At 44.4% G+C, this 21,330-nt stretch overlaps 1 protein-coding gene across 1 annotated transcript; it reads right to left on the bottom strand.

Moving 5' to 3' along the window:
• Nucleotides 1-10,808: 10,808 nt before the first annotated feature.
• Nucleotides 10,809-19,636, bottom strand: LOC135891770 (keratin, type II cytoskeletal 5-like). The gene is made up of 9 exons (XM_065419434.1): nt 19,037-19,636; nt 17,847-18,067; nt 16,004-16,064; nt 15,373-15,468; nt 14,317-14,481; nt 14,019-14,144; nt 13,049-13,269; nt 11,968-12,002; nt 10,809-11,128 (listed from the first exon to the last, which is right to left on the bottom strand). The coding sequence occupies exons 1-9, from the start codon at nt 19,634-19,636 to the stop codon at nt 10,809-10,811; spliced, it is 1,845 nt and encodes a 614-aa protein (XP_065275506.1).
• Nucleotides 19,637-21,330: the final 1,694 nt, after the last annotated feature.

The raw sequence follows: 21,330 nt of genomic DNA, 5'->3' as shown, positions 1-21,330 counted from the left end.
GGTGGCGCGTTCAATTGAAAACGAAAAGAGTGGAGAGCAAAGTGCGGGAATAGAAGCTGTGCTGCAGGAGAAGAGCAGAGAGCGAAGGAGATGGAACCCCTCTGCTGTGAGAGCGGGGAGCCGCTTCTTTTATCTGCTTGGAGCACTTGGCATGGGATGCAGAGACGATCCGCTGCATTCATGGGCTTGACGTACCTTGCAGCAACTTGTCTTGTCAAACACACCTAGGTAGCAGCCTGGCTTTGAAAAATGCATTGTTTGTGGGCAAAAAAGTAACGGAGTGCACTTACTTGTCCTTGCACAGGAGGGTTGTTGTTTTTTTAATTAAACGAGATTGTAGGCCTGATTCTGAAACAGTGACTCATGAGATTTGGCATGAAGAGGCTACTCAGGTGTGTCAGGACTAGTCGCTGGATCATCCACTATCACAGAGCTAGCATCTGTAAAAGACCATACCAGCTGCTCTATTAACAATTGACTTTAACTGGTAACGTTACTTCCACGCTCAAGTCTTTGCAGGGCTTGGGGGATGGTTCTTACATTGCAAAGGGGCTGCAAGGTCTTATCACAGAGGACATGAAGGGGGGAGGGATAGCTCAGTGGTTTGAGCATTGGCCTGCTAAACCCAGGGTTGTGAGTTCAATCCTTGAGGGGGCCACTTAGGGATCTGGGGCAAAAACAGTACTTGGTCCTGCTAGTGAAGGCAGGGAGCTGGACTCAATAACCTTTCAAGGTCTCTTCCAGTTCTAGGAGATAGGATATCTCCATTTATTAACTATAATACACAAGCTGCTTAGAAATCTGCATACGTAAAGATATAAGTAATGCCAGTTTCAGCTGTTACAGCAGTGGTGTGCGCATATGTGTGAGAGAGAGATTTTCAAATCTCCTTGGGAATTTAGATGACCAACGCTTGATCATTTTAGTGGGAGTTGGGTGAGCAAATCCTCTAGGCAACTTTGAAAATCTTAACCTTAAGCTTTTTTAGCTTTAATTCATATTTTTATAGCCATGGCAAGCAGAGCTGTGAATCACTGTTGAAATGGCTTTCGAAGATGAATCCAACTAATCCTTGCACCAAAAAAACAAATCAATGTAGCCCCACATTTCAAGAGAGACTTCATTGCAGAATTGTGTAATGAGGCTGCAGATGATGTTCATGAAAAAAAAAAATCTATACTACATTAGGGAGCATTATCATATGGGACTGCCCCCTAAGGAAAAGTATTATAGATTTGAACTGGAATGAAATCAATAGGGGTCTATAGAAATTACTCAAATTCTATAGGGTCAGAAAGACAGTGCAGCCTTGAAGTTACTCGAGCTACACCAGCTGAGGATACGGTCTATGGAATTTGGTACATAATGAGACGTCTACAGTCTGAGCCAACCTATGGAATTATACAGGAGGGATGGAATTATCTATTAAATTCTATAGGCATGTTTTTTTAAAAAAAAACTATAAAAAGGGTAGCATTTCCTAGTCAATGCTACTGGACTTCTCAGTCAGGGTCAATTCTAAAAGTAAGGGAGTGAGGCTGTGTTTTTATTGTGCTTGTTTTTCACCTGCTGATCTGCAAAATTACGACGTTCAACGGGGGGTTTCCAGTCATCAGCGCCCAGTAGTGACATTTGCTGGTGGAATTCACAACATTCTGGTTTTAGGTCCGATGTTGCACAACCTCACTCAGGTAAAAGCTCTGTTGGCGCTTACCGCACCGGTCAAGATTTTCAAGAGTTTCTGTTTGATTTTGGTCACTTTGGTTTTTGGGTGCACGACTTGAGCCAGTTTAAGGGGGCTCCAATTCTCAGCGAGCAGTTTCTGAAAATCAGTCCCCTGGAAGGTATCGCAAATCGTGCAAGCCCCCGAAAATCACTAGAAAATCTTGGCCAGTGGACTTACTCATAAACCAGATTCTGCCAACCGTGTCCGTCTTGAATGGTACTTCGCTATGCAGTTAGTTCCGTTGACTTCAATGGGACTGCTGGCAAAGTAAGATACTGCTCTGCATAAGGAAAGCAGGCAGCTCTCTCCCTGTCTTGAGCTGGATTTTTGCAGAGTTGGGTGCATGAGCAGCCAGCATAGATAATGAATCCAAAATTAGAGGCTTAGGGGCATCATCATCGTATCATAGCTTGTTTTCTGTTGATAACTTTCCAGAACTAGTTTCCTTTGCCTGAGAACTTGAAAGAATCTGAATTAAAACTGATTTTTTTTGATTGCAGTCAGAAAACCTGATGCTTGCACAATGTGTGTTCCCCCAGCATTCCTGTTGCCACTTATTGCCAAGTATGTGAGTCATTAGCACCTGAAGCTCATTCAGGTAAGAAATTAGGAAATTAATCATTTAATTAAACCTCCAATGGCAGGGAGAAGGCTGAGTTGTAGCAAGGGGGTGCTGTAATCTCGGGATTGTAGAGTTTAGAAAGCGCTTGGTTGCTTGCATATCTGGAGGTTACATTTAAAAATGTAACGTTATCTACGACAAAGATAATGACATCAGCTCCCATGTGATCTGTCCAGACATTGCCATGGCAACATGGATTCCATTCCAACATGCATTGTCCATTCCAACATGCATTGGCTTTATGGACGATATCAAGACTTCGATCCTCCTCTCATTGATACCAACATAAGCTGGGAGTCTACTGACGTCAGTGGATCTATACGGATGTAAAAGCTGCACAAGGGAGAGGCGAATCGGACCCGAAGTGTCTTCGATTAATAGGTACCTTCCCATAACAGCAAGGGATACATTTTCAGCAAGTGTAAATTGGCGTGTATCTATTGATTTCAATAGAGCTACATCCATTTTTACACCAGGTGGGAATCTGGCCCCATTTACTCCAGTGGAGCAATGCCAAGTTATGCCAGCAGGACCACAGTGTGAAAAGTTTGAATTAAAAAGTATAAAATGTTCATTTTTATTTTAATGAATAAATGACTCTACACTGGAATGTCTAAATATGCATGTTCATATTATGTTCATTCACTGGATCGTTACGAAGAGTATCAAAATGTAAAGCAACTGGCGGCGTGAAACTAGGGTGACCAGACAGCAAGTGTGAAAAATCGGGACGGCGGTAAGGGGTAATAGGCACCTATATAAGACAAAGCCCCAAATATCATAGAATCATAGAAGATCAGGGTTGGAAGGGACCTCAGGAGGTCATCTAGTCCAACCCCCTGCTCAGTGCAGGACCAATCCCCAACTAAATCATGTCAATGTCCTGCTTGAAAGTTCACATTCATAGAATCATAGACTATCAGGGTTGGAAGGGACCTCAGGAGATCATCTAGTCCAACCCCCTGCTAAAAGCAGGACCAACATCAACTAAATCATCCCAGCCAGGGCTTTGTCAAGCCTGACCTTAAAAACCTCTAAGGAAGGAGATTCCACCACCTCCCTAGGTAACCCATTCCAGTGCTTCACCACCCTCCTAGTGAAAAAGTTTTTCCTGATATCCCTATAAAATCGGGACATCTGGTCACCCTACGTGAGACACTAATGCATGGAAAGGTCACACAGTGCATACTGAGTCCTCACTCAGGCAATATTGTCCTGGATTTAGGGCCAAAGCTTGCTCATTTTACTCGCTTGAGTAATCCTGTTGAGGTAAAGTGAGTCACCAGCAGGAGTTGGATTTGGCCCAGTCGTGGAACATTTGCGTGAGCGAAGAACGCAATGTAGACCCCCTTCTTTCCAACATGAATTGTCCAGTCATTTTGCAGAGGGTCAACCTTTACTCACCTTTTGTCATCTGCACTATCACGACCGAGGATGACTGCATAAGTCAGGCTAGCAGGGCGTGGTACTAAAAGATCAAAAATGTCGGTTTGCCTCATAATAATAATGATAATACCTGGCTTTTCTATAGCTAGGCTTGACAAACTCGGGTTTCTATTTTTTATATAAATTTGACCGATATCAATGTTTACTGTTTGGCATTTTTAAACTGTTTCTCAGTTTAAATTTTCAGTTGCACAAAATTATGGATTTTAAGCATATTTTTTATTTATTTACATTTTAGGAATTGCAGGAAGTTGTGTGGAGGTCAGAGAGTGTGGCGGGGGACAATCATTTTTTAATGACATTGAGATTCAAAAAGTGAAAGCTTTATCATGGTTAAATATGCAAAGTAAATATCCTTAAATCAAACTCTAGTAAGTTCTCAAGTAGCATTTTTCTTCCTTTGCCTATCTGTGAATTCTGATGGTTATCAATCAAAATATTGTTTTGTTGGTTGGCGTGTGTACAGTAAGTCGACTTTTACTGATAAAAAAACGAATCCTTCCAAGTGTATAGATCACAAAGCACTTTACAAAGGAGGGCAGTATCATTATCCTCTTTTTACATTTAGGGAAACTGAGGCACGGGGCAGGAAGTGATGTCATCCAGAAGGCCAGTTGGTTGCTTCTACTTCCATCTATGTCTGTGGTGTCGTTTTTGCATCAGACATCAAGTGTGGTGCATCCTACCAAGGAGCATTAGGTCTATTTCTCTTTTGACACCTTTGTAACTCCTTTGACTTCAGTGAAGTCACTTACACCTGTTTTACATGAGAGAAGAATCAGGGTACGTCTACACTACCCGCCGGATCGGCAGGTAGCGATCGATCTATCGGGGATCGATTTATCGCGTGTAGTGTAGACGCGATAAATCGATCCCCGATCGCTCTGCCGTCGACTGCTGAACTGCAGCTCGGCGAGAGGCGGAAGCAAAGTCGACGGGGGAGCCGCGGCCGTCAATCCCGCGCCACAAGGACGTGAAGTAAGTGATTCTAAGTCGATCTAAGATACGTCGACTTCAGCTACGCTATTCTCATAGCTGAAGTTGCGTATCTTAGAACGATCCCCCCTCTCCCCCCAGTGTAGATCAGGCCTCAGTCCTAATATTTTTAGGCTCATGGCGGGGGGGAAAAAAGACTTGAAAATCTCTTGTCTTGGTTTGATGCCTTTTGTATATTTGCTTTATTCATCGTTTGATGGCATTCCAGTATTAATAATAAAATAATACCTTGTGTTCCAATAGCACACCCAGTGTGCTAGGCTCTGTACAAATATAGAACAAAAAGATGCTTCCGGTCCAAAAATACTTACAATCTAAGGAAGGTTTTCTTAGGCGGGCCTTTTAAAAATGCAAGAGGGACGTATGGTTATAGCTCACTCTGCATGACACCAATCACTGATTTCAATGGGAGCTTGAAGTCAGACCTCTGAAAATCAGGTCGTTTTTATGTAGGTGCCTAAATCTGGCTTTAGGGGACTGATTTTAGGACCCCTGGTATGAAAATTTACCCCTGCATTTATATTTCAGTCTGCTAGAAAACTGAATTCCATTGGCATTCATGTAGCACTTTAAACCCTCAAAAGCACTTTGCAAATGTCAAGTCCCAGGGGCAGCTCCTCAACTGGTCATGACAATTGCCACCGGCTGGTGGATCTACTCCCAAATCCGTAAGGGGCCGTGTGTTCTCAGCTCCCGTTAGCTTTACAGGGAGATAAAAATGCTCTGCCCCTCCCAGGGTGGGGCACATTAACCACGGCAATGAAATCTTTGCAACACCTCTGCAAAGTACAAGATCGTTATCTTCATTTTACACATGGAGGAAACTGAGGCACATCAAAGTTGTGCCCTACCCTGTCCTATATGGCACAGAAGTGGCAGCTGAGACTGGAATCCTAGCGTTTCTTTCTCCCAGCAACTTTCCCCTTCCTGTTTGTCTGATGCGGCACTCTCTCTATATGCAAATACACCTCAGACTTTGTCTATGCTGAGTGGGGATTCTTACAACTTTCAGATTTCTGGGCTGAGCAAAATGACTGGGGTTTTTTCTCTGTAACATTATAACATCCAAATGGAGTTTTCCAAATCAGGTTTCTAGTTCAGTAGAATTTCCTCCCAGCCTGAGATCTTGCTCTCATGTTCAGAGGAAAGCGCTCCTGGAAAGACAGTGAATTCCAGCGTCTCCCAGCCCTGCGGGGTTGTTTGTGCTGCTGGGATACAGGTTTCTTTCGCTGTTGTTGTATGTCAAGATGATTTATTCCCAAAGAAGTCTATTTTGCAAAGAGGCTGTGCACAGAGTTAATTAGTCGTCTTCTGCTTCTGAACATTTATGCGTTCTAGCAACATTATGTATTCACCGGAAAACTGGACAGATTCTGTCATCAGTTAAATCTGGAGCAGTCACACTGACTTCAGATGAGTTAATCTGGATTTGCACTGGCGTAAATCAGGGACAAATTTTGGCCCCATGTCTCTCTGTAAGGCATTTCTCAATTCACAGGGAGACATTGGACCAGATCGTTAAGCAGTATTGTGGTCTAATAACTAGGGGCATTGAACTGGGATTCAGGAGAGACTGGTTTTATTCTTCACTCTGCCACTCACCGGCTGTGTGACCCTGGGCATTCGTGTTCCGTCTTTGTGCCTATAGACGCATAGACTATCAGGGTTGGAAGAGATCTCAGGAGGTCATCTAGTCCAACCCCCTGCTCAAAGCAGGACCAATCCCCAGACAGATTTTTGCCCCAGATCCCTAAATGGCCCCCTCAAGGATTGAACTCACAACCCTGGGCTTAGCAGGCCAGTTTGTAGAGTGTGGTCTGTTACAATGGAGCCCGGAGCTCAGCTGGGACCTCTGCATCATATTGTAAGATTAACAACAACTAGTGAAATCATAATGGGGTTACGTTTTACATACATGGGGGTAACTGAGACTAGCGTCTGGCACCAGTGATTTTGGTAATGACCGGATTTAAGTTAGACTGAAACTGAGTCGATCTTTAATCCACATCATCTTCAAGCTACGCCACTTAGCCCTGGTCTACACTACAAGTTTAGGTCGAATTTAGCAGCGTTAGATCGATTTAACCCTGCACCCATCCACACGACAGAGCCATTTTTGTCAACTTAGAGGGCTCTTAAAATCGATTTCGGTACTTCTCCCCGACGAGGGGATTAGCGCTGAAATCGACCCTGCTGGGTCGAATTTAAGGTAGTGTGGACTCAATTCGACGGTATTGACCTCCGGGAGCTATCCCAGAGTGCTCCATAGTGACCGCTCTGGACAGCGCTCTCAACTCAGATGCACTGGCCAGGTAGACAGGAAAAGCCCCGTGAACTTTTGAATTGAAGGACTAGGATTTAAACTGTGATTGTCAGAATTATAATTAGGTGGGGCAATCAATAAATAAAGGCCTGAGCTTCTTTTAACATAAGCCTAAAACAACATGTGGCAACATCAATCCACTCTGTGAACAGTTATTAGAAAAGTGCAAGGAAGAAATCCGAGGTGAACATTTCTAAAATAGTTTTACAAACGTGTTTTCTTGCTACATGAAGCACTCTAACAATGCTGTCATTTAAAACCCTAAATTCTGAAGTTATGTAAATCTGGGATTAATGCTTGTTTTAGGTTCCCTAGAACAGTGGCTCTAAACCTTTCCAGACTACTGTTCCCCTTTCAGGAGTCTGATTTGTCTTGTGTACCCTCAAGTTACACCTCAGTTAAAAGCTACATGCTTCCACCATCAGACATAGAAATACAAAAGTGTCACAGCGCACTGTTACTGACAAATTGCTTCCTTTCTCACTTTTATGATATAATTATAAAATAAATCAACTGGAATATATGTATTGTAATTACATTTCAGTGCATAGTATATAGAGTAGTATAAACAAGTCATTGTCTGTATGTAATTGTAGTTTGAACTGACTTTGCTAGTGCTTTTTATGTAATCTGTTGTAAAACTAGACAAATATCTAGATGAGTGGAAGTACCCCCGGAGGACCTTTGAGTACCTCCAGGGGCACGTGTACCCCTGGTTGAGAATCACTGCCCTAGAATATTCCACCCTCCGTGTCTACCAATGCATCTAGGTGTTTTATGCTTTGTTCCAGCAAAAGAACCCCACAGCTGCACAACCTGAATTCAGGTTATTTCCCCCAAAGCCACCAAAAAACTCAGTGAATGTATCTTCCTGATCTTGCTCCTTAAGAAATGCAGAAATAGAAACATAGATCCATAGTTTCTAAGGCCAGGGAGACCACTGTGATCAGGCCATAATAGATCTTCCCCGAAATCTTTCAGCAAAATTATTTCTGCTAGTTAGTAGAACTGGTCAAAACATCGTTTTGATGGAATGTGCGTTTTCAATGAAATAAAAACATTTCCAGAAAGTATCCGCTTTCCTTGACAATTTTTGATCAGAAACCCAAAATCCAAGTTTTTTCAGTTTTCAGCCAAATATTTTTCCATTTTCGGCCGAAATATTTTGGCTTTCAGTTGCCAAAAACTGAAAACATTTGGGTAAAAACAATAACAACAAAAAAAGTCAGCTCAATCTTCGGTTTTTCAATTTTCATGTTTTTGACAAACGTTAAACATTTGCCATGGGGAAAAAATCCCATTTTCCTTGTTATTAATACATCCCTCTCCTGTGAAAGACCGTGCAGAAATATTTTGTACTATAAATTCACCTCTTGGGTAAAAATAGGCAGTAACACGTCGTAAATTACAATCCAGTTTTATTGGACACATGCCAAAAAGTCAAAAGGGAGTATAATTATTGTTTGTCATTATTATTGAAGAAGTGTAGAAATCTGTAGCCTTTTTTAGTGGTGCACTCGCAAAAAATAACATGAAGGAATTTCATGACAAACTGGATAGTACACATGAAGGTGGTTTGTTCAGATAAATTTTTGCTAAAACACACAGTTCTGGAGATTTTTGCGGTACCATTGCTACTGATGACTATACTCACAAGAAATGCAATATAAAATAAAATTATCTAGTACTTCTGGGCCAGATTCAAATTTCAATTGTAAATACGGAGTAACTCTATTGAGACCAAGGGACATATTTCCTGATTTACATCAGTGTAATTTACATCAGAGTCTAACCCCCTCGGACAAAGATATTCTTCCCATCTGCTGTATATGTTGCTTGAATTTTCCACATAAGTGTTTTAAGAATTGTACTATAATTTTCTTAATTCATTCTTAATATCAAATTAATCAGACTTAAAATTGCCCTGTTGGAAAAGTTAACTGTTCTTAAAGGTATTTTTTGAACACAAATCCACTTTCTCTCCTTCTCTTTGTATTTCTCTTTCAACATTTTAGAAACTCCAGTGCAGAGATCTCAGGTGGAATTTTCAAAAGCACTTATGGGAGTTAGGAATTCGGGCCAGATTTTTAAAGGTTTTTAGGCATCTAGTGAGATTTTCAAAAGGGCCTAAATCCATAGGCAGTTAGGCACTTAGATGTTTTTGAAAATCCCACCAGGCACCTATGAGCATCTTTAGGTGCCTAAATCCCTTAAAAATCTGATGCTTGGGTTCTATTTTGAAAAGTGACTTCGGAATTTAGGAGCTTATATGCCATTGATTTTCAATGCGACTTTGGCTTCTAGGCCTAGATCCCCGAAGGTATTATTTGGGCATCTAACTCCCACTGATTTCCATGGGAGTTAATCACCTAAATACCTTTGATCTAGAACCTAAATGCTTGTCACTTTTAAAAATAGCACTAAGGTGCCTAAGTCACTTAGGCCCTTTTAAAAATTTGAGTTAGGAGCTTTTGAAAATCCCATTCCTTGTCTTATGTGTATAAACAGGTTACATTTGTCAAAAGTACTAAATCACTTAGAAGCCTAATTCTCATGGAAAATGATGGAAAGCCAAGAGGACTTAAGCTCCTAAATCACTCTAGCACTTTTGAAAATGTTAACCGTGGTGCCTAGCATGAGGCTGGACTGAGTCTAACAGGAGCCTTTTGGCAGTGTAAATATTCAATCATAATAATTGTTCTCTCGGAACCCAATCCCTGCCCCGGTTAATTTTGTTTTAATCTCAGTAACTCAAAACCAGAGCTTTTACATAAACAGATTTGATCGTTTGTACTTCTAGCCTTTGATAACACATGACCACAAGCCTACATGTAAACCGCGTGGTAAATCTCATGTTTGCCTTTGGTTTAGTTTTGAAAATGTAACACAACGGGGTAAACTTTCCTTTCAATAAAAGAACACAAGGATTAGTATTTGATAAGCCATTTGTAAATCTAATCAGCGTGGCTGTGGCTAACATTTGCAAACACTGTTATCTAAAGTCAGTTTCACAACTTTAATTCCCTTCCTTAATCGATATTCAGCTTCGGAATACATGGCCTTATTTTCAGAAGCGCTGAGTGCCCACAGCTCCATTGACTTCAACAACAATTGCAGCTGCTCAGTGTCTGTGACTATTAGACCACTTATTTTAGGAGCCTACATATAGATTTTGGGAGAGATCTTCTAAAGCACTAAAGAGATTTAGGAGCACGAGTCCTAAGGACTTTCAATGGGATGCATGTGCCTAAATCCATTTGGCTGTTTTGAAAATTTCTCCCTTAGGTTCTTAGGCTTGGGTGCCAGATTTGAAAATGTTGACAACCTCTCAGGTCACACGGAATACAACAAAGGCCCCTGTTCACTTAAGCAGAGACTTAACTTTTAAACATAGGTTTAAGTCCCTTTTAGAAAATGCTTAAGCACCCGCTTAACTTGAGCACATGCTTAACAGCTTTCCTGAATTAGGACCCCAGTGCTTAAGAACTACTATGCCAGGAGCCAAAGAAACAGGCGCATCATTGTCATTCACACTAGAATTATAAAGGGGGGGGGGCTGAAGGAATTCAAGATGCTACAGGGGTTTTCTTGCCAAAGTGATGGATTGTTGCCACGGGGGGTAGTATCAAGAGGCAATTATACGTAGGTGGGGGGGTGGTCTATCTATGACTTGAGCTGTGGGGAATTCCTCAAGCTTAACTTTTAATGGTCTTTTTGCTGGAAGAGGTTTTGGAGACAATTTTCACGCCCACGCTGGTTCCCACCCCAGTGCCTTTCCCGCTTCCGGTGCTGAAATTTCCTCCTCCGACGCTCAGCCCGCTGCCACCTGCATAGCCAAAGCCACTGCCCCCTCCGAAGCCGCCGCCGCTTCCAAAGCCGAACCCTCCGCCTCCGAGACCGAGACCACTTCCACCTCCATAGCCGAATCCTCCTCCGCCTCCTGCTGAGCTAAAGCCGCCAAATCCTCCTCCTAAACCAGCTCCGCCACCAACTCCAGCGCTAGAGCTGACCACCGCTGCAAGAAAACCACAGCCTGGTCAGACACCCGGTTGAATCAGGGGCTCGGTTCCAGTGAAACATGGACTGTTAACTGGCCCTACTGGTAGGGTTGCCGACCCTCCAGCATTGTCCTGGGGTCTCCAGGAATTAAAGAGGAATCTTTAATTAAAGGTTACCTCATGTGATGAAACCTCCAGGAATTCATCCAACCAAAGTTGGCAACCCTACCTACTGGGCCCACAATTGGGGATTGAACCTGGGACCTCTGGCACTAAAAGCATGGGCCTCTGCCACCGGAGATAAAAGACTAGGCCGCAGAGCCTCAAAGATAGTTAGGCACTCACGCCCCATTGAAATCAATAGACCGTAGGTGTCTAAATGAGCTGGGGATAGACCCTGTAACTAGCAAGAGGAGCAGACCCTTTAATAGCTTATGTGGGCCAGCCATAGAGGGAGCAAATACCCACACTCGCCTAGTGGCTGGCTCATTACAGAAGCAGCTTTTCCTCTCCTGGAATAGACACCTCCTCATCCATTACTGGGAGTGGACTACATCCACCCTGATTGAATTGGCCCTGTCAACACTGGTTCTCCACTTGCGAAGTAACTCCCTGCTCTCCATGTGTCAGTATATAATGCCTGCATCTGTAACTTTCACTCTATGCATCTGAAGAAGTGAGGTTTTTACCCACGAAAGCTTATGCCCAAATAAATCTGTTAGTCTTTAAGGTGCCACCAGACTCCTTGTTGTTTTTGTAGATACAGACTAACACGGCTACCCCCTGATACTTCACACTCGCCTAGCACGGGTTACATAAGCCCAGACGCTGCTCCCGACAGGAGAGAGATACTCACAGTAGCTGACGGGGATGACGCCCTCTCCGCTCAGCCTGTGGGGGAAGGCAGACAAAAGGAAGGTAAAAGTCACATGGAGGAGTTCGGCTTTTAAGATCGACATGCTGTAAATACGGGAGGAAGTTTATCACAGCTGCATTTTCTGGCACATTTGCAACCTTGCAGTGCTAAGATCTTCAAAGACTCATTGACTAAAAGGCCAGAAGGGACCATCATATTCATCTAGTCCATCGAGACCATCTGTTTTCATGTTTTTCCTAGGAGGCTAGTCTGTTTCTGTCCGTGGAGCCTAAATACCTTTTAAAATCTGGCCCTAAGTGAACTGCTCAACACCACAGGAGCAGGGTGCAGTAAAAGCAGGGAACCAGACCAGATTCTCCTAAATTGCAGGCTAGACTAACCAATGTACCATCCATCCTTCTTGAATAGGGAACCCAGCCCCCAACAGACCCATGGTCATTTTGCAAAAGATTAGCCACTCAGCGTGCTGGGCTGAGAGTCAGGAGATGCTGCTCCCTGTGGTCCCTCCTCCATATGTTTGTTGTATCCACCTCTTGTCTCCTGTCCTGTGCAAGGACTTTGTAACCTCTTTGGGGCAGGGACTGTCAACCACCTAGCCCAATGGGCTCTTGATCGCGGATTGGTGCCTTTAGGTGCGACTTCAATACAAGTAATAAAGTGACTTGGGTTCTATTCTAGCTCTGCCGGTGGCTTGCTAGGTAACCTTGGGAAAGGAAGTATCTAGCTATCCCCACACATACACATCTATCCATCCATCCTCCATATACACTCCTCTGTCTATCTACGTTATTCTGAATTGCTATATCAGTCTGCATATAGAACTTTCTCTCTCTCTCTCTCTATGTGCATACATTACTATCTCTCTATCTAGGAATTTATATTAAACTCACCACTGTGTGTACCTCAATTTACTCTCGGTGCCTCAGTCTCCCTGTCTGTAGAATAGGGATAAAGATACTCCCCTCCCCCCATTGAAAAGTGCTTTGAGAGCTGTAGATGAAGAGTGCTGGATCTCAATGAGTCAGAAGCATTATGATCACTCTCCTTATCTTGCACCCACCTGCTCTCCTCTCCCTCCAGCAGCTTCCGGTAGGTGGCGATCTCGATATCCAGGGCCAGCTTGACGTTCATCAGCTCCTGGTACTCCCGCAGCTGGCGCGTCATGTCCTGCTTGGCCTTCTGCAGGGCATCCTCCAGCTCGGCCACCTTCATCCTGGCATCTTTGAGCGCCAGCTCGCCACGCTCCTCGGAGTCCGCGATCGCCGTCTGCAGAGTGGCACACTGCAGGGGAAGGGAGTTGGCTTCCTTTTAATTACCAGCCATTTCTCTCTGTGTTTTCCCACTCTTCTTTAACAGTGCAGAATTCACAGGCAGAGAGCTGACTCCTTGCTGCTATTAGCACCAGGGGAGTGACTGGCCTGTACAGTTCCGTAGCCTCTGTTTGCCAGAAGCTGGGAATGGGCGACAGGGGGTGGATCACTTGATGATTCCCTGTTCTGTTCATTCCCTCTAGGGCACCTGGCACTGGCCACTGTTGGAAGACAGGACACTGGGCTAGATGGACCCTTGGTCTGACCCAGTAGGGCCATTCTTATGTTCATTGCAGCTGTTTTCTGCATCATCATGACCACTAATCTGGCCTATGCTACTGAGGCACAATATCCAGTCAGAGGGTGGTGACTGATTTATATTTACTGCTGATAAGTCTTGTGCTGGAGCGTTTTGAGCTATGGCCATCTCTGCGGCGTACAAACTATTGTGAGGGCTGAGTCTCTGGCTTAGCAAGAATGATTTAGTGCAGTGGAGAGAAGGCTGATACGTATGTGTGTGAGCACGCATGCACACCACTGCCCTCTGCTGGGTGGAAGGAAACTACTTACGTGTGACATGTCGCCCTCTACTGACTGCAGCTGGTGTGGCTATACATCCTCACAGTGCTGCAGCCGACAGAGTGGGGCGGGGGGCAGGAAACTGGGTGACAGGAGCAGGTGGTTCTGTCTTCTCCCGTCTCTAGTGAGAGCCGTTCCTACCTGGTTCCTTGCATTCTCAATCTCGGCTCGTAATCTCTGGGTCAGCCGGTTGAGCTCTGAGATTTCTCCCTTTGTGTTCCGCAGGTCATCGCCGTGTTTCCCAGCAGTGGCTCGCAGCTCCTCGAACTAATATTCAGAAACAAGAGGGGGAAAAAAATACAACCTAATGCCCAGCCATGCACTTCAACTAAGCAGCCACTCATTTGGGCGGCAATAACGGCATAGCTCTGGGCACTGTTTTAAAAGAATTGAACACCCAGAGAAGAATCCGGGGTCCTCCGTTTATAGATCCACTCACCTTGTTCTGATACCATGACTCGGCCTCGGCTCGGCTCCTGTTAGCAATGTCCTCGTATTGAGCTTTGACTTCGTTCACGATGCTGCTAAGGTCCAGGTCTCGGTTGTTGTCCATCGACAGGATGACGGAGGTGTCAGACACCTGGGCATTCAGCTGGGCCAGTTCCTGCAGAAGTACATGGGCGCCTGAGTCACCTCTAGTGCAGAAATGTCCCGATAGCCACCATCTGCCTTTAAAAATGCTGTACCTGATTCTCCTTCCATGTACCCAGGTGCAAATCAGGAGAAAGTCCATTTGTGTGTCAGTGGAGCTGCTCTGGATTGACAGTGGTGTAGCACATCAAAAACGAGTTCACTATCTTTAGAAGTTTAGGTCCAGATTCCAGTGTAAATCCGTGTAAATCCAAAGTGACTCCACACCTGTGTCAATCCAGAGTGACTCCACATAAATCAATGAGGTTACTCCGGATTTACAAAGGGGCAACTGAGATCAGAATCTGGACTCTAGCATTTTTATTTAAGCCGAACACAGAGACAGGAGCACACTGGAAATTGGTATTATTCAAAACCACTCAGGGAATGTGAACTTTGACAGTCTAGGAGTCTGAGAAGTGTAAATCTGAGTGGCACGGAGTCACTGCAGTAGCCCTAAGTAGTACAGGAATTATGTACTTAGAAATCCTAAAGATTATTCTCTTGTACAATAAAAAGGCATGTGTTTTTATTAATATTGCAGTCGCATGTAGAGGTTTCAGCCAAGGTCAGGGCCCCATTGAGTCAGGCACCGTATCAACACAGAATGAGATAGACCTGGCCCCGAAGACCTTATTATAAAAGTAGACAAAACAGCAATGAAATGACATGACTCCAAGATTACACAGCAGCTAAGTGGCAAAGCTAGGAACAGAACCCAGGTCTACCGAATGCTAGCCCAATGCCCTATCCGTTGGACAAAACTGCCTTCTGTGGTGGTCTTGATTCCCTCCACGTTAAGCCTGCTCATGAACATAGGCTGTATTTAATTTCCTAGCGAAGACGCCATGAGAAGAAGCAATACCGCGTCATAGAGGGTTCTGAGGAAGTTGATCTCATCCATCAGCGCATCCACCTTGGCCTCCAGGTCTATCTTGCTCATATAGGCGGCATCCACGTCCTGAGAAACAGCAAGCACAGTCACAACTGCAGCCTAGCGGCCTCGGCTGGCACAGAAAAGAAGCCAAGGATTGCCTAGGGGTGAAGCTCAAGCGGCCTTTCCGGGTCTGTGTGGGCTGGGGAAGTTGATAGAGACACTTCATTGCACTGCTGACTTTTAAAGGACAAAGCTCAGCTAGGAGGTGCATAGAGCTTATAGGGGAAGAACTCTGAAGCATTCTGGGCCAAAGATAGGGAGGGCGTAAAGCATGGAGGTAATATTTTGGGGTCTGCTCACAATCCCTCCCTTACCCTTCAGAAATGCTGGCATTCTGCCAGGTCCAGGCCAGCTCTAGTGTAGTGTCAGGGGGGTGGGAGTGGGGAAAAGTTGCTACCGCCAACCCCCTTGGAAGACTTAGTGGGACAATTGAACCTTGTAGGGCCAAGGAGGCCTTTCAATTGGATTAGGACACCAGCTCTCTTAGGCGCCTTTGAAAATCTCAGCCTTCGATACCGCAAACAGGATGAAAATTGTAATCGATCTTAGCACGGCTCACCTTCTTGAGCACCACAAACTCATTCTCCGCGGCTGTGCGCCTGTTGATTTCGTCTTCGTATCTGTAGGGATAGAGGGGAGGCAGCGCTAGACCTTGTTCATGGAATAGGAGAGGCAGGAAGGCAAGAATTTCTTGCCTGAGCTCCCATTTGCAAATGCCTGTTTCTAAGATTAACCCGGCCACCTTTCTTGTATGGTTTCTACTGAAATTTAGGGTAATGCTTTTTACAAAATGCACTTCCTTTGGTCATGCTGATTCTTTGAATTTTTGGCTTCAAAACGGGAAGATAGATGTTTAGAAAAAAGGAAATCTTTCCAGACACTATCTGCATTAGCTGCAGTCCAGGCTAGCGATTGGCTTTCGCTTCAAAATTTAGCTTCTCAACATGATCCATATTTTCAACCTCTCTAAAATTTTGGCGGGGGGACTTTCAAGGTCCAGTCTGTTACAGAACTCAGATTCACATCTGGATGCAGCTCCATCTCTGTGTGTGTTCATGGCCCACCGGCGTTGACCCTGTTGGTCAACGCTAGACAGTATTTGGTCCTGCCATGAGGGCAGGGGACTGGACTCGATGACCTCTCGAGGTCCCTTCCCGTCCTAGAATCTATGAATCTATGGTCTCACCTCCTCTCTCTTTCCACATCCACGCTGTAAAGCTGTGCTCTATAAGCTTGCGAGATGTTTTAATTTCCCTTGCAACAGCAGGGATGCGGCTGGAATGTCATGTGCAAGGATTGAACACCAGATCTTAACGCATGAGCCTCTGCTGATTAAACTAATGGAACGAATGCATTTGTTTGGAGCAGTGGAAAACTCATAAACATTCTATGTATGCCAGTTACTAGACTCACACGGTGTTCCATATATCTCCTCAGCAAACATGCTCCATCTCTTGGGTTTTTGTCCCTAACAAACTCACATGTGCAGGCTTAAGATTTGGGCCATGTGTGTTGGTCATGCCTGCTGTAAGCATGAAAAAAATGTATCACAACTTCAACTGGTTGGAGAATGGAATTTCCCCTCTGGGGGAAATTCAGACATTTCCAAATTTGTTGTCACTCTGAATCAGAACAGAAAGTTGGAATTTTGACATTTTTCTCACTGTGGAAATTCTGAAAAATTTTAATGTGAAACATTGTCTTCCAGTAATATCAGATTGTTTTGTGCAGATGATGTTAAAATATGATATTATTATGTTAAATACGTGTGTAAAATGTGAACTATAATATATAGTTCAAATCATTCTACCATAATGATGGTAGAATGGGCTTAAACTGCAGCAAGGGAGGTCTAGGTTGGACATTAGGAAAAAGTTCCTAACTGTCAGGGTGGTTAAACACTGGAATAAATTGCCTAGGGAGGTTGTGGAATCTCCATCTCTGGAGATATTTAAGAGTAGGTTAGATAAATGTCTATCAGGGATGGTCTAGACAGTATTTGGTCCTGCCATGCGGGCAGGGGACTGGACTCAATGACCTCTCGAGGTCCCTTCCAGTCCTAGAATCTATGAATCTATGAATAAAAGTTAATACAAAATGAAACAAAACAGTAAAGTCCAAATGAAACATTTCAACATTATCAGCATGAAACAAGAGTCAAAACAATTCATTTTAACGCTTTTCCATTGAACATTTCGTCAAAATCAACATGTTCCCATGAAACTTTTTCACTGCCTTTTCCAACAGAAAACTGTTCCATCTAATTTTTATCAACTAGCCCTAATCGCAACAAAGCTACTGTACAGCCAGGATCTGATACCCACCTTCCAAACTGGAATGACTGTAGAGTGTATAACTCAGTACAGATCAGCTCAATGTCCTTCCATTAAACATTCACTTACTTGTTCTTAAAATCCTCTACAAGGTCCTGCGTGTTCTTCAGTTCTCCCTCCATCCGCCCTCTTTCATTTAATAGGTTGTTCAGCTGCTTCCTCAGGTTGTTGATATAAGACTCAAAGAGGGGTTCAAGGTTATTCTTGTTGGAATTGGATTTCTGACCCTGATCCTGCAACAGGGTCCACTTGGTCTCAAGCACCTTGTTCTGCTGCTCCAGGAAGCGGACCTGAAACCCAACAGGCAGAAGATATTTAATGGAAGATATTCGCAAACATGTTGACACCTGAAATTCAGTAACTTGGCAGTTCAGGGGGCAAGAGAGGACATATTAAATTAACCCCTACATTTTCTCGAAAACAATGGGCCAAATCCTCAGGGTCTCTCACATTAACGTAGTCTTTAGCCAAGCAAATCTCCCATTGACCAGCTCAGTTCCTGAGGTAGGCTGATGTACTAGCTAGGACAATATAGACTGGGACTTGAAATATCTGGGTTTTATTCCTATCGCCGACCATCTGTGTGACTTCTGTGCCTCAGTTTCCCCATCTTTGTAAGTGGTGTAATGATATTTAACTTCTTCTGTCGCTAAGTATTGGCTTACTCCAGTTTTCCTTCATTTGGGCTCAGTCTGGACTCAGGTGTACTCCATTTAATGGCATTTTCCTGAGTAAACCCAAGTAAGGACCTCAATATAGAAACATGGAGTTATACCTAAATAGTGACTGAGAGAAAATTGATTCAGCTTGTGGTCAAGCATTAGCAGAAAGGTGAGAGTTAGAGGAAATGCCCCAATTAGAGATGAACACCATGTTTCACTGACATTTCAAATTGTGTCCCAAAAAGGGATTACAAATATTAATGAAATAGTTGTGGATTTTGCAATCTATATTTCATGTTTCCCCTCTTTCTGTGTGCGTTTGGGGGTGGGGTGGAGCAAATCAAGACCCTGGTCTGTTCAGTTTCCAATGTTAACCACTGAGAAATCTGGATTCGCGTAGCTATTTAGAAGCACGTTCATTTACTGGAAGATTTGAATCAATCAGTGCAAAGAGGAAACACTTGCCGGGTGAGAGACTTATTAACTCATGGGTTTTTGTAGATATCCAAATATGAAAACATGCCTTTTCCATTCCTTTCCACCTATCTGCCTTTTTCCACAGCACTCCCATCACCGTAGTTTCTGATAAACTCTCACCTTGTCAATGAAAGAAGCAAATTTGTTGTTGAGACTCTTAATCTGCTCCTTCTCCTCTTTTCGCACCTGTTGGATGTTCGGGTCAATCTCCAGGTTCAGTGGCGCCAGGAGACTTTGGTTGACGGTCACTTCTTGGATGGTACCCATGCCAGGTAAATTGCCACCCCCAAATCCTGCTGGACTTCTACCTCCACCAAAGCCTCCCCCGCCACCAAAACCAAGCCCACTGCCACCAAAGCCAAATCCACTCCCAGCGGCTCCACCACCAATACTGAGCCCACCACCGCCAGCTCCCCCACCAAAGCTTGATCCGCCACCATGACCTCCGCCGCCAAGACCGAAGCCACCACCAGCTCCACCCCCAAATCCACTCCGGAGGTTGCTCCCACCACCGATGGAAATTTTCTTAGTGCCCCCTAGGTTATAGAGGCTCCGGCTGCCAAAACTGCCTCCGCCGCTGAGCCTTCCGAAACCTCCGCCGCCTCTTGACACGGAAACCGAACTGAAGCTGGCTCTGTGGCTACTTGGAACCACAGCAGAGACTGTACTGAAGCCCTTGCTCCCACCTCCACTTCGGATGCTGCCGGATTGCCAGCTCATCGTGGCGGGAGATATCAGCGCTGCTGCGGGAAAGGAGCAGAGTCGGCAAGCGGTGCCTTCTGGTGAACACCCCACCGGAGCCTTGCCCCTTTTATCCTTTGGGATCTGGGCTGGGTTGCCTGGAAGTGAAGTGATCAGTTGAGCGCCTTAATGGTTTTGACATTCCTGGCAGGCAGGTGTTGAAATGAACTTGTTAAACGCTCACTGAACTCAACCACTCCCATGGAACTGATGGGAGTCTGCATCGCTGATCGGCTTCGACCCAGCAACAGGGTTATCTAACGCCTCATTTTCCAGCAGCGAGTGCTCAGACACGGAGCTTCGCTTTCAGAGGCGAATCATTTTTATTTTCCTGCTGCAAAACAAAGGTGTTTCCATATGAGTGTGCCCCGAACTACAAGCCATGTTTCGAGAACCAATTTCAGAACCAATTGGCACTCTCATCTGAGTCAGCGATGGTTGCTCATTGGTTTCACATACCCCCAGGTGGCAATTGTCCAAAGCTGTTCAGTTACTATGTACCGTGCTGTAACATCGTAAGGGACTAAAAACCCCAATTCTCGAGTGACAGCCCTTACCATGAATAATGCAGGTGGAAACTGCAGGGCCAGATGAAGCCGATCTTAGAACATAGAACATAAGAACGGCTGTACTGGGTCAGACCAAAGGTCCATCTAGCCCAGTATCCTGTCTACCGACAGTGGCCAATGCCAGGTGCCCCAGAGGGAGTGAACCTAACAGATAATGATCAAGTGATCTCTCTCCTGCCATCCATCTCCACCCTCTGACAAACAGAGGCTAGGGACACCAATCCTTACCCATCCTGGCTAATAGCCATTAATGGACTTAACCTCCATGAATTTATCCAGTTCTCTTTTAAACCCTGTTATAGTCCTAGCCTTCACAACCTCCTCGGGTAAGGAGTTCCACAGATTGACTGTGCGCTGTGTGAAGAAGAACTTCCTTTTATTTGTTTTAAACCTGCTGCCCATTAATTTCATTTGGTGGCCCCTAGTTCTTGTATTCTTCTACTGTCTTCTACTGGCTTTCACTGACACAGACAGTAAGCTGAAGCCCCAAGGTAAATGAATGCACCCAGGAACAGAGGTGGATGGAATACGTCAATTTCCAGGATTATCCATCTGGTATCTTACCAAAGCCCTACATTCATTTAAAAGCTAAAACAACTTACTCATCATCAAGGTGAATGGGAGACTTGTCTGAATTAATTAGAATGAAAGTCAGTGGGGTCTATATCCTATTAGTGCCTTTAAAAATCTCCTGCTTACTAATGCTGGACAAAAATTTCATGAGGATTCTTGGCCTGGAGGCATAGAACAGCTGTTTGGCAGCTGCACTGGCCTGATGATCATTGACAAGGACAGCTCTATTTAGGGGCCATGATTTGTGCAATCTTCAAATGGATTGCTCCTATGGTAGTGTGGCTTAGTGGCTGGAGCACTGGGTTGGTACTTAGGAAACCTGGTTTCTATTCCTGGCTTGGCCAATGGGTGACCATGGCAAGTGACTTCACCACTCTGTGCCTCAGTTTCCCCATATGTAAACATAAATGTGACTAATGATAGTGCTCTCCTTTGTAAACCGCTTTGAGACCTATGGATGAAAAACATTATAGAAAAGCTAGGTATTATTGTTATTACATTCATACTCTCACAATAAGCTGTTTGAGGAAG

This window comes from Emys orbicularis, chromosome 19, assembly GCF_028017835.1.
Source record: "Emys orbicularis isolate rEmyOrb1 chromosome 19, rEmyOrb1.hap1, whole genome shotgun sequence".
In the NCBI taxonomy this organism is placed as follows: domain Eukaryota; kingdom Metazoa; phylum Chordata; order Testudines; family Emydidae; genus Emys; species Emys orbicularis.
This window is presented reverse-complemented; position numbering and strand designations above follow the sequence as displayed.

Excerpts from the sequence above, each read along its gene's own strand:
- LOC135891770 (XM_065419434.1), bottom strand. The coding sequence starts at position 19,636 with ATGAGCTGGCAATCCGGCAGCATCCGAAGTGGAGGTGGGAGCAAGGGC. Across the intron at positions 16,065-17,846 it reads GTAGAGGATTTTAAGAACAA|ATACGAAGACGAAATCAACA; the intron begins GTAAGTGAATGT and ends CTATCCCTACAG. Across the intron at positions 13,270-14,018 it reads TTGAGAATGCAAGGAACCAG|TGTGCCACTCTGCAGACGGC; the intron begins GTAGGAACGGCT and ends CTTCCCCTGCAG.